We start from the raw sequence: 14,021 nt of genomic DNA on the forward strand, positions 1-14,021 counted from the left end.
CCTTTAGTCACTTCAGTTATGAGCACAATGCATGCTGCTCACTGAAAGCCCGTTAAAAGCAAAAACACTGGCAGGCACTTTGAGTGCAAAGTTTTATTAAAGCAAGCTCAAAGAGTTCCCAAGTGGTGGTGTTTTGGGCATGGATGGGCAGGAACTGGAAGGGAATAGCCATAGGGATTAGCATGGCCACGGGCAGTCAATGGCTGGGTAAATAATCATACACCTACAAGCTGTGTGTCCCACATATGCCATGTCTCTCCATCTGTACTCTAATTGTTTAGTTTTGGCTTATAAATGTTGCAAGCAACACCCAATAGCCCAAATAAGAAATTCCAAAATAAAGCTCTTCGCAGGAGTACCCAATAGTTCATTAAGTATGTACTAGCATCAAATTAGAGTGCCTAACTAAAAAGAGTGTGCTGTTGATCCTTTTACTGCAAAGATTTCTCACTGAAGCATCAGAGTTGGTGATAATTTGATTTTCTCTTTATTCCCCTTTATGTCCCTAGTGCTTATGCGAAGAGTGGTGTCTGTAGGACATATGACCTGGTTATGGTTTTGACCTTCCAAGGAGGAGGCTGAGACACTCTCAAAGTGGGGTAGGCAGCCTACAAGGGCAATGCACGAGCCAGGCCATTGCATACGTGGAGTTGAGGTTGATCCTTGGTCCAGGCTACCCAGAATGCATGTAGCTTGGCATGTACAGTGGTCCCTTTGTCTCTATCCCTGATGCCCATCAGCCTCTGCCCTGGCAAAGTCTGAACTTTCAGGTGGTTTCCCAAAGTCAAGGAGTTCAGAGCAGCCTGATGTACTAGCAAGACAAGACCAGGCCGGAAAAGGGGTAAAGGACTGGTTACTCTAACAGAAATGTACTAGAGTTACTGATTCAGGAGCCAAATGGGAGACCAAAATCCTTCCACACAAATCCCACATTGGCAATAGGGGAGCAAGTGGTGGGAATATTACTACAGATTACTTCAGTTCACTTGTTCCAATTCTTGTCCAAGCACACCAGATTCAATCAGGTCTATTTCCGGTTGGCTGTGGCAAATACTGTTTAAAAGTAGCTTGCAGCCAGGAACTCAGTGGGCAGAGCCACTCTATCCATTGCTTATATTATATATATGCCCATATTGCTACCCCTAATCTTTCACACCTTTTTTTAAAAACTTCTTTTAAGGACACCTAAACCACCTTCTGAAGACTTCGAGTAAATAATGTATACACTTAAGACAGCTATCTTTACAAGCTGCACAAACCCTTGTACTCTAATACCACCCTATACACTCACAACCCCAATTTATGCCTTTGCGGAGAAGGCAGAATCTAGGAAATCGAGAATCATTATTGCTATACTTATAAAACCTGATATTCTGGCCGGATTAATATATTCCCATTGTATCCAGATGCGTATCCTGGTGGAGGATATCACAGTTTCAAGGCATTGCTTTCACCTAAACTCCCCTACCTCTAGCCCCCTTCAACGTCTACCTTTGGTCCAGGATTCGGACTACTGATGTGTTTTCTGCACCTCAAATATTGTTCTCAAAGATCACTCCCCACACTACCAGTCCCCATGCCAATCCGCCACACCATCTTTCAAGCTATGACAACCACCAAGATCTCCCTCCCTTTTGACACCCCAATCCACCAACCATACAATAGCAGATTTCTTTGCAAGATACTCCCCTTAAATGCCAAACGCCTCAGACACCAGATAAAGCATAAAAAGATTCTGGACTACTCTGCATGCATAACTTGCAAAGAAGTCTTGAATAGAACACCAACATGCTCAGAGACAAACCCCCCCCCCCCCCCCACCTCTGAGGGTCTTGCGCCTCAGGTAGCAAAACCATAAAAAAGAATGAATCAAAGCTAGCCTGTAAAGAAGCATTGCAAGCAGTCCTTTCAGGCATCGACCATCTGGAACTCAAACCCTGGCAGAGGTTCGAACTGCCGCCTCCCTCCAAAAATACCTGACTATCAAATCAAATGCCCTCTCTTCACCAACAGTGCTGTGCTACTATATAAAATGCCAAGCCCAATGCAGGAACCCTCAAGATGAAAAATGTTTCTCTGCACTTGAGTTTGCGCTATAACCAATAAAATAAATTAGGCTCCAAGTATAGTCTTGCACGGAATGCATATCACAATCTGAAAGTCACAGATAGGTTAACCAATTGGATCGACCTGATCTTCACCAGACCTGCCCTGAAACATAAGAGGTACAAATATTTTTTGGGCTAAGCTGACAAATGGTACATTACTCCACTGGGTAGCCAATTCTTAGGGCAGGAACAAACATGCTAAAGTTGAAATAGGAAGTTCGGCATTGTTGCTGCTACAAGTTTATGGTCCACCACTCATTATTGAAAATTCTGGAAAGAACTTGGCAGAAGAATTCTGGCAAAAGATAACAAACCTATCATATTAGGAGGGGATTTGAATGACATAGGCAATCTTCTACTTGATACATTATCTTCTGTCACACATCTAGCGCCTAATCTAGCACCTACTCCAGTGCCACCTTTCAGGACTTTCATTACCCTAGGATAATTTTTGATTTATGGGGATCCCTCGAACTCACTTGTTAATGGCACTCACGGCTCCCACTACAGTATATATATTAATTTCCAGAAGCTTGGTCCAACGCATTGACCTTGCCACAATAGAACCAAGTTACTCTGATCATTCAGAACACTTTCATTCTCAGTCTTAGGGATATAGTTTCCAGCATGTTTCAAGCCCCTTCAGTCTCAAGGATACAGCGTTAAGTACCATCTTTTCTCAGGTATACAGCGCCCAGCAGTCTTGCTACCTTTTCAGCAATCACAGGTATATATCGCCCAGCACGCTTCATTACTCATTCTCAGGGATCAGTGCCCAGATCACTCATAGTGCCCATCTCACTACTTTGTATTCAGGTATATAGCTGCCAAAAAGGATATAGAGCCTGCTTAATCTATGCAGCTTACACACAGTGCAGTGGAGGGTGGCATTCAGCTTGCTCTTCAACAAGGTCGTTAAATGGTTACTCTGCCTCTCGGTCTCCATGGATAGAGCACAGAGACCGCCATAGCTACTTGCACTGAAGGAACCAGGAATAAAGAGTACAGTTTGCTATGCAGCTCTTAGTGCCATCAGGGATATAGTGCACGGCCTGCTGTGCAGTGGCGGGTACTCCAGACTCTTGCTAGATCACAGGCTTCTTAACCCTCACCCAGCTAACAAGGCTTCTCGGTCTCTTCTCTACATCTTGAGTTTGCCATTAGCAATCCATCTGCTCCCCATTACTGGCTACTTCTCAACTTTAAACAGCTTCTCATCACTCGGTCTCAAGGTTGAGGCTTAATAAACAATTACTTTAATTAAGATTACCAGTAGGTTTGATACACGCAGTGCACCACGTATGCCAGTCTCAGTCCATTTGGGCTCATGGCTGGTGTTGCTGGTGGCCGAGCAAATCTAAGGTCCTCATAATAGTGCAACATGAAAGAAGGAGAATGGCAACTTGGGTCATATGTTCGAGTAAAACATCTCAGTTTTGCATCATGAGTGCTTAGACCTCTTTGGGTGGACTCTCACTTCACAACTCAGCAGCCCCCATGGACCAAGACATGAATGAGGACTGTCAACGAGATATGATCTTCCACGGAAAGTCAAAGCAGCTTCTATTGTTCAAGATTTAATCCAAAGGCCCTTTAATAGTTTGCTGGACTGTTTTGGGCAGGTCCTGGCATGGATAGTGGCTGGTGATGGCCTAACAATATGTAAATTCCCCACCTAGCTACGTTGCATAGAGTAAAAGCAGTTGCGGGAGCCCTAATTAAATGTCATGGTAAAATACATTTTCACTATTGGACATGGTACTGCATTGTGCATTATCGGAAGAATTATTATACACAGTTAGCAACATGATTAGAGAGAAGACTTGTTTGGGTTAATAGTAAATACAAATAATTTAGTCAACATATGCACGATATCTCCATACTATAGATTTTGTCAAATATATACACAAACGGTAAATACCTACCACTGAGAAAAATCGGATTATATTTTCAACTGGATTATCAGCAATATCCAAGACTAAGTACCTGCAACAGACAAAGGTGTGTGGTCAAACTGGATGCACATTACCAGGTGATAGAATTCATGCAAGAATGTAAGATTACACTGGAACAACAAATGTATTAAAATGTACATGCTGCACGGTTGTCTTCACTGCCTTCAAAAATGATATTGTACTAGATACTCATTTTGAAAAAAATGAAGATACGGATGTCAACCACAGAAGAAGCAAAAACATGTTTGAACAGACCAAAACACAAATAAAAAGGAACACTTAAAGAAGGACTTCATTGTCAGACAAAATCACCAGACCCAGCTGAAAGATTTGACATCTGACCTCACTTAACAGAATAATACAAGATACTTGCCATCATTCTTTTTTTTCACTCCCCTCAGCCCCCCCACCAAACCTCTTCAAAATGCAATTTTATTAATGGAAGTGCAAAAGTTACATAATCAAATAAAGAAATATTGAAAAAGGTCAGCACAAAATATTTACAATAGATATTCACACAGCTAGAATATGCACAAGGGTGCAAGACGTGCTCATAATACAAAGACAATATTTGCCTACAGTGTCGGAGGATTGCGGCTACAGTGTCGGAGGATTGAGGTGGGACAGGCACCGAAGAGAGGGTGGTATACAAGACAATAAGGAATGAACTGCTGCAAATATTGTTATTGTTATTTTGCATTTATATAGCGCCTTATTTACCATTGGTATGGTCTGAAGGCGCTGGTAGGTTGAACGCCCTTGGGAACCGAAGTTCATATCAGTAGAGAGAATAGAGAGAGTCAAAAAGGGTGCGTGTGACATATGGAAGGATAGACTACAAGTAGAGAATAGCGACAACGGCAGTGAACTGAAAAGAGCAAAGAATACAACTAGGCACAAAACTGCTCGGTTCCCACTCGGGGTGTGCACAGAATTGCAGCACCAATTCATACATGAACTCTTGCCTTTTGAGCAAGGAACTATTAGTTTAGTTTATATAGAGCAACCTGGGTGCTTTTACATGGAGCATATGTTACAGATACAGTACAGTAGATTAAAAGGCGTATGAATATGAAGACCTGGTTACAATAAGGTCAGCCTAACAAATGAATATATGCAGCACAAGCAATTATGAGGACCAGATTACAAAATGGTCATAGCAATAGGCATCACAATGATGCAGTTGCAGTCAATGAGGTAAACAAGAAGTTTGTGGTCCAGCTACTGGAGAAACCGAACTAAAGAATAGCGAACTAAGGTTGTTGTGTGAAGAGCAGGTCCTTCACTTTGGATCTAAAGGACCAAAAGGCGGATTCAGCTCTAACGTCTATGGGGAGCGAGTTCCAGCACTTTGCAGCTAGCACCGGGAAGCTCAATCCACCTGCTGTTTTCAAGTTTTACTTGGGTATGTTATGGTGGTGTAGATCGGGTGCTCTGGTGGGTCTAATGGAGCTATGCCTTGAGAGGTTGTCAGTCAGGTATTGGGGTGATGTCGAGGACAAGCATTTATGAGTGATGACAAGTGGGCGTAATTTGATTCTATCACGTACTGCTAGCCAGTGTACCTCTCGCCTGATAGTGGAGATGTGATTCGCACAAGGTATGTTAATGGCACATCGCAGGGCGTTGTTCTGGAGAACTTGTAGTCTATTCAAGTTATGATTGGCAGAGCCAAGAAATAACGCATTACAGTAATCCAGTTTGGACAGAATCGGTGCCCTAGCTAGGGTGAGGCAGTTGTTAGTGGACAGAAAGGGTTTGCAAGCATTGATGAGTTTGTTAATGTAGGCTGTGGTGGAGGCTGTAGAATTTATTTGCTTTTTGAGAGAGTGCGGACTCAAGGTAGACACTAAGGGTTTTGACCTCTTTAGCAACCTTAAGGATATTACCGTCAATAGTGAATGATTGGTAGCGGGGGTAAAATTTGTTAAAACGGGCTTGGGTGCCGACGATCAGTAGTTCAGGCTTGTCATTTAAGCAGAGGCTGCGTGTGGCCATCCAGGCCTGTATTTCTAGGTAGATTTCATTTAGTTTTACAGTATCTTTTTCATAGCAACCTGTGAGGGTAATGAGGACCTGGGTGTCGTCCGCATAGTTCATGTGCGTGACACCCAGATCATCAAGACGATCAAAGAGGAACTTAGTAAAGATATAAAGTGTAGGATAAACACAGGACCCTTGGGGGACTCCGCACTGGATAAGGACTGGGTCGGCTGCAGCCGAAGGTGCAAAGACCCTAGTTGTCCTGTTGGAGAGGAATGATTGGATCCAGTTAGTGGCATTCGGTGAAAGTGCTGCAGCCGTGGACAGAAGTTTAGTCAAGATTTGATGGTTAACCAGGTCGAAGGCTGCAGATAAATCCAACAAGAGGATTGCCAAATTGACCTTGTCTTTGGCCTCATCCATCTGGATTTTTAGGTCCAGGAGGGCTGTTTCCGTCCCATGCCTGGGTCTAAAGCCAGAATGTCGCAGGCCCAGAAGGTTGTGGTCCTCCAAATGTTGTTGAATTTGGAGATAGGCCACTCTATCTAGGACCTTCAGGAGAAATGGGACTGTAGTAATGGGTCTGTAGTTTGTGGGTATGTTTGGGTCTAAGTTGTTTTTTTGCGTAGAAACATGACCCAAGCTTCTTTGAGGTTGTTGGGGACTGAGCATTTCTTGAAGGAGGAGTTAATCAAGGTGGAGATAAAGGGTGCCAATTCTTTAGCACTGTCCTTGATGACGGTCGCGGGGCAGGCATCTCCCTGGCAGTTAGATGGTTTAAGGCTCGCGATTATGTTTGGCACTTCATGCGCTGTTACTGGTGAGAAGTGGAAAGGAGGGCAAGAGGGCGGATGAGGGCTAGATGCGTTGCAATCGTATGTTTTAGGAGCGAGGCTATTCTTATTGGTTTCTATCTTGGCTTGAAGTAGTGCTATCTTGTCTGACAAGGCTTGCTGGATATTGGTACACCAGGCTTTGTCCTTGATACAGTATTCAATGATCAGCGCCGAGGACTCCAATTCTCTTAAGATGAAGAACAGTTCCTTAGTAGCAGATTTAGCATTCTGGATTCTGGTATTAAAGATCCCCTTTTTAGTATTGGTGATGGCTGCTTTATATGTGGCTGCCGCAATGGAGAACCTTTCCTTAGTAGGAGAAGAGGGGGCTTTTCTCCAGCTAGCTTCAGACATTCTTTTGATATATGTTTTAGGGCTTGCTCCAGTGTAGCAGTGTAGTGCTCAACCAAGGAGGATGGGTCAGTTGCTGAGTTGAGAGGAAGGTTAGTGATAGGCTGTAGCAGTGGTAACAGGTACTCTAGGGTTATACTACATTTGTTCCTAGACAAAGATTGTGGTACGGTGCTAGCAGGTGTGCTCTAGTGAGTACCTTTAGGTATGGTGAATGTGTTACAATGGTGGTCTGTCCAGGCACAAGGTGTAATGTTAGTATTGTTAGTTTTTTTTTTTTTTTTTTAAACATATTTTTATTAAGAGAGCAGTTCATAAGCACGACAGTAATTTATACAGTTCCATTAACACACAGAGAAGGAGCATTCAGAAATAAGACGCCACAGCATCCAAATTGTAAGTACAAAAACATCACTTGCAGGATAAGCAGATATCACAAATCAAGGTGTATGTTCAGATGCTACATCCGAGTCTGAGTCCAGGTCACACAGATGGAAGTGCAGCAATGGCCAGATGTCCTTGGGGCGAGAGGGCGATGGCACTGACAGTATAAATAATTCCTCATCATCATTTACCATACAAAGTTCCTTCAAGAAGGAGGCCCTAGTTGGGGCAGTGGGGGATTTCCAGCATTTAAGGATACGTTTTGCGATGATGCATGATATATTGAATAACCTCCTCGTAGTTTCCTTTACCTTCCCTATGTCGCCCAAAAGATATTTCAGGGGCGAGAGATCTGCCGGGATGGCTGTGATGTCCTCAAGGAGTACTGCCACTTCCCACCAGAATTCAGCAACTCTGGGGCACGTCCAGTACATGTGATAAGGCCCTGCGTCAGGGGAGTCGCATTTAGGGCAGGCGCCCGTGCAAGTATTCACAAATTTAGCTACCCTGGAGGGGAAATAGTGGAGTTGGTTCAGTACTTTGAACTGGATTAGTCATAACCCGGAGTTCATAGACACCGATCGGGTTAATTGACAGTACCGGGCCCAACGGACCTCATCTATCTGGGTGCCCGTGTCTCGTTCCCAGACCTCTCTCATCGTGTTGCGTGACGGGGAGTGGGCCTGAACCAGGGTGTATAGCATTGAGAACCCCTTGCCACAGCTATCCGTGGACACCATTGACCTAATACATTCATGGGATTGGGATTCTTGTGGGAATGTTGGCCATCTCGTCAAAAAGGCCGCCCTCATTCTGTAGTATTGAAGGTGTTTAAGTTGACCCCTGCCCACCACTGCAATGAAATCCGTGAGATCACAGAACTCCCCGTCAGGGAACATATCGCCCAGTGTAAAAAGCTTGTTAGGATCCCAGGATTGCTGAAGGGCCCGATCAAATGTGGGGGAGATGCCAGGGAAGTCCCATAAGGGAACCTCCGGGTCATAGGGGGATTCCACGCCGATTCTTCTATATATCTTGGCCCAAGCTTGAGTGGTTGTATATACTGGGTCAAATGGGCATATGCCACCATAGCGCGGGTTAAGGAGGACTGAACGTATGTCGTTTGGGCGGACCAAGTGTTTTTCAATAAGTATGTGTGGGGCTGTGTCCTCAGGATCAAACCAGTGTTTTACGAATTGTGCTTGTGCACATAGATATAACTCAAAGTCCGGTGCCGCAATGCCACCCTTAACAAAGGGTTCCACCATTTTATCCCAACCCATCCTAGCTGTTTTCCCATTCCAAATGAACGAGGAAGCAAGAGATTTAAGTTTAGTGAAGTAAGGTTTACCAGGCCAGAGGGATATTATTGAAATAATAAAGGAGCTTGGGGAGAACCACCATCTTTAGTAACGCCACCCTCCGGTATAATGATAGTGGTAGGTTAGCCCACATCTGGAGCTTAGTCACCAGAGTTGACAGCAATTCCCCATGGTTGTGTGCATATAGCAGGTCTTTATTTCTAGCCACTAGTATCCCCAGGTACCTCACCTTGGAGGGGGCAAAACGAAAACCCTCTATACCAGCCAGGTCCCCTGTGCTATCCGTAAGGGGGAATATTTCAGACTTGGGCACATTGATTCTGTATCCAGAATGTTCCGAGAATTCCTGTATGTCTGACATGATGTGTTTTACGTTCTCGATGGGGTCTCGGACGTATAACAGGGTATCGTCCGCATAAAGCGAGATAATCTGAGGCCCAGACATCCTAAGCCCTCTATGTGCGTGGTGTTGGCGTATGTATTTCGCCATTGGTTCAATAGTTAGAGCAAAAAGTATGGGTGAAAAGGCGCATCCCTGTCTAGTCCTCCTGTATAGGCGGAAAGCGGGGGAGAGAGTGGCGTTAGTCAAGACCTTAGCTGTCGGCTGTGTGTACAATAAACGCACACAGTTGATGTAGTAGTGACCCAGGCCAAACCGCTCCAACACCAGAAAAAGGTCCAGGACACAATCAAATGCCTTCTCGGCATCTAGTGCGACCACAGCCGCCTTGGCATCCGGGTCTAACTGTGCCATAACATTAAAGAGGCGCCTCAAATTGAGGGCAGTAGATCGGGCTGGAATAAAGCCCGCCTGGTCGGGGTGGACAAGGATCGACATGTACGGGAGAAGTCTAGTGGCCAGCACTTTCGCAAACATTTTTGCATCAGTGTTAATTAGGGATAATGGTCTGTAGGACGCCATGTCTTGTGCCGGTCTGCGGGGTTTCAAAAGGACAGTGATAATTGCCTCCCTCATTGACTCCGGAAGTACCTGCCGGTCCATCGCCTCCCCCCATACCTTCAACAACAGCGGGGCCAACTCATCACTGAACTCTTTATATAGTTCCGCAGGCAGGCCATCAGAGCCAGGAGAGCGACGATTCGATAAAGCTTTATGGACTCAACAATCTCCTCCACAGTGATAGGACTATCTAGCGCCCCCCCCCCCGGGTCGCATTGGTTAGTGTGGGAAGGTCGAGGTTGTCCAGGTATCGGAACGTATCCTCTTTATTTTTCTGATCGTGATTAGAATAGAGAGTGGAGTAAAACTCCATGAATGCAGTGTTGATATCCCGCTCTCCATTCACCAGTGTACCATTAGGGGTGTATATACTCGGGATCGGGTTGTGGTGCCTGTCAGTTCTAAGCATGTTGGCGAGGAATCTCCCAGCCTTATTACTCTCCCCATATTGCCGCGCTCTGGCCGGTGCGGCCATGTAAAGGACTTCTCTGTGAGCTAGTTTATGGAATTCTCCCAGTGTTGTGTGCAGTTGTGAAAGGGTTTCCTTGTTCTGTGTAGTACTGTATTCGGTCTGTAGTAAATCAAGCTTCGCCTCAGTAGAACCCAGCTCCTCCCGTACCGACTTCAACATACCCGTCGACTTGCCCAGGATATTACCCCTAACCTAGACCTTAAATGCATCCCACAGAGTCGCGTAAGTTGGAACCGAACCTTTGTTTATTTCCAAAATTCTGCAATCTCAACATGCAGCGACTCACATACATTAGGGTCCCTTAGGATTGTGGATGGCATTCTCCATCTTCTCGCCGGGGGGAAGAGCGTCCCTCAAGTTTATGTCAAGCGTTATCGGTGAGTGATCAGAAAGGGTACGGGGGTGTATATCACACCTAGAGATAGCCTCAGCTAGGGATTGACTAATGATCCAGTAATCAATGCGCGAGTGAGAATCGTGCACAGACGAGTAGAAAGTATATTTCTTTTCCCTCGGGTGTAGTACCCGCCATGCATCAAACATGCCCATCTGTTCCATCAATTGTTTAACCACTAGTGCCGCCCTGGTGGGGGTCCTAGGGACCGTCGACGAGCGGTCTAGGGATTGGTCTAGTATCATATTGAAATCTCCACCCCAGACGACCCGTACCTCCCCAAATGAGGTTAACATATCTGCTAGGGCACAATAGAACTGTGGATCGTCTAAATTAGGGCCATATGTGTTTATCAGGACCGTCTGGTGCCCAGCCAACTCCCCCAATACCAACACGTATCTTCCTTGTGGGTCTATTTTGCTGGACTGATATTTAAAACACAGTTAAGAGTCAACACTCCCCTGGATTGTGTCGAATAATCAGTGTAATACCTGTGGGATCCCCATCTAGGCAAAAATTTAACATTGACCTGTCCAAGCGCATGCATTTCCTGCATAAACAGTATTTGGGGGTTGTGTCGTACCACATACGCTGAGATCTTTCTTGCCTTAATTGGGTTATTTAACCCTCGGATGTTCCAAGAAATGAGCTTGATGTCTAGTCCTTTATTGTCCAGTGTCATGTTCATACCACAAATCAAGTGGGAGCCCACCCTCTCGTCCCCCCCGCAAGAGAAACGGAGGCCCTGCTGTAGAACTGCTCTCAGGTTTAATCATAACAACTCCGAACGTACATTCCTCAAACAGGACCGGCATAACCGCCGGCCTAACCATGCCATTTTTCCACCCCCAACCCCCACCCGCATCATCAACCCCAACTGGACGATGTACCCTTAGAACCATAACCTAGGAACACTCCTGGGGGGTATGAGCGACACTCACACGGCCTCCAGCCCAAGAGATCTGCATGGCTTCGTTAAACCAAACATTAACATTCAGGGCCGCCCAGTGGCCAACAAGTCGCAGCATTATAGTGGTGCAACATCAGGAGAACCACATCAACCCTCGGGGACATTGGGTTCCGCCACACCTCGGGGCAGCAGTTCACGACCCCCAGCCCGGTCCCGAGCCGGCAACGGGATGGAGGCCTCAACATACAACATGGCTTCTGTTGGATTCTCAAAAAAATGAGCCCGGCCACCATGCTGTATTCTCATTTTCGCCGGATAAACAAGTGAATACGGGACCCGGCGCAGCCTTAACTGCCTCTTGACGGGTTCATAAGATCTTCTTAGTGTTTGGACATTCGTGGAAAAGTCCGGATATATGTGTATCCCGTTATTCTCATGTATTAAGGTTCCCTTTTCCCTGGAAATTCGCAGGATAGCGTCTCTGTCCCTGTAGTTTAGGAGACGGGCGATTATTGTACAAGGCGGAGCGCCTGGTTTGGGCGGAGGTGCTGATGTGCGGTGTGCTCGCTTAACCAGAAAGTGGTCCGAGAATGTATCCGGGCCCAGCAATTCTTTCAAGAGGGCTTCTACCTGGCGCTCCATAGCTCCTTTACCGAAGGTTTCGGCCACCCCGACCAGCCTTATGTTATTCCTCCTTGAACGAGATTCCAAATCTTCACACTTATCAAGGGTTTTTCGGAGGTCCACCTTCAGTTGGGCAATGTCGCGGCATTGTTGCGCTATCTTGTCTTCGTTGGTGGCGATTCTACCTTCGGCCTCAGTGGTGCGGGCACTCTCCTTGTCCACCCTCGCCTTGAGGGAACTAATTGTTGCCCCAATGTCATTGAGTTTTGTGTTCACCGCCAAGAAGCCACCCTGGACCATAGCCATCAGTCTATCCACCCTCTCCTCCATTGGCAGCTCGGGTGAGCCAACTGCCCGCTGTGACGGTGGATCTGCGGACCCACCGGGCTGAGCACTCGCAAAGGAGTCCATTGGACCGGTTTTCCTGGAGCGTACTCCCTTCTGATCGTGGCGGCCCATATGCAAGAGGGAGTGAGCCGGGGTCTCTACTACCTCCAGTGTCTGCCGTGTCCGCGTGTTGTAGAGGCGTATATATAGGGTAGGCAGCGTGTTAATCTAAGTCGCCGTGTGACAGTTCAGGGGGGTGAGTCCAACGGGGCCGCAACGGGCACCAGCTAGGCAAGGTCGCAGTGGCCCCTATAGGGGGGAGTTGTGGGTAGGCGACCAGACCTTCAGGGTCAACAGTACATTGTATGCCGCTGTGTGCAACCGCTAAGTTCAGGTACACGGATAATGTTGTGGCGCGTAGTCCAGTGCCCCAGTTGCCTAAGGCCTCAAGCTCGCACCAAGGAAGCAAGCTGTGACGAGCAGGCCTGGCCCCAAAGTGTCCCGCTATGTACGTGGCGGCTGCCGGGCCCCGCAATTTCCAAAAGGATTATTGTCCGGGGGGGACCTCTCCGAGAGTGATCACACCCTCCAGTGCCAATTCCCCCTTGAGGATGGTCTTCCCCCCGCTAGCCACCACTCCCAACCTTACTTGTGGTGGGATTCCTCTGGGGAGGGGGCCCCCCCGTCCAGCCAGACTCAGCAGATGTCGCTGCAGGGTGTCCTCCACGGGTTCCACGCAGACTCAGGGAAGGCAGGGGAGGCAATCGTCCGGTAGGGCCAGCGGCCGACACAGCCGCGGGCTATCCCGCGCGGCGCTGCGGCCGCCTCCGTCCAGCGAGACCGCCAGCAGCGCCGGCCGCCGCCTCAGACACACCCTCCACCCCCCCCCCCCGTCCAAGGATCGAGACTCCAGCAGGGAGCTTCCACGTCCACCAGGCCCCGTCAGGTTCTCCTGTCGTGCCGGCGTCGGCGCTCCGCGCGAACAGGATGTGTATCCGCGCGCGGCCCCTCCCCCCGCGGCTCCGGATGGATTGTGTTTGGAGCCCGCGGGCGGCCAGCGACGCGGCTCCAAGCCGCCGGATTTTCTGGGCGGTATATCTTCCGCACGGTCCAGTGCCCAAGCCCCAGATTTGGATGGGTGGGGGCCACGACCGTCCGCCACGCAACGGCGTGCTGATTGTGCTGCCAGGGCGGCCCTGAGCAAGGATGGTCGGTCTTCAGGATTGATCGAAGCCGGAGCTCACGGGCTAGTCGGCCATCTTGTCGTGCGCAGCAGCGCCCCCTGTGTAATGTTAGTATTGTGACGTCACAGTTGGAGTCATCCAACCAGTCCAGTGTTCTGCCTTTGAAATGAGTGGGCTCATTGATACATTGAGTGAAGCCTAATTGTGCGA

General features: G+C 47.5%; 1 protein-coding gene across 3 annotated transcripts in view; it reads right to left on the bottom strand.

The window, feature by feature from the left end:
• STYX (serine/threonine/tyrosine interacting protein) overlaps positions 1-14,021 on the bottom strand; it is a 984,080-nt gene that overhangs the window by 641,251 nt on the left and 328,808 nt on the right. For all 3 annotated transcript variants that reach the window (XM_069637582.1, XM_069637583.1, XM_069637584.1), the window contains one exon: positions 4,034-4,094. In XM_069637582.1, the coding sequence (XP_069493683.1) occupies positions 4,034-4,094 (61 nt within the window). The remainder of the gene's footprint in view (positions 1-4,033; positions 4,095-14,021) is intronic.

Source organism: Ambystoma mexicanum, chromosome 14, assembly GCF_040938575.1.
Source record: "Ambystoma mexicanum isolate Mex_15411 chromosome 14, UKY_AmexF1_1, whole genome shotgun sequence".
In the NCBI taxonomy this organism is placed as follows: domain Eukaryota; kingdom Metazoa; phylum Chordata; class Amphibia; order Caudata; family Ambystomatidae; genus Ambystoma; species Ambystoma mexicanum.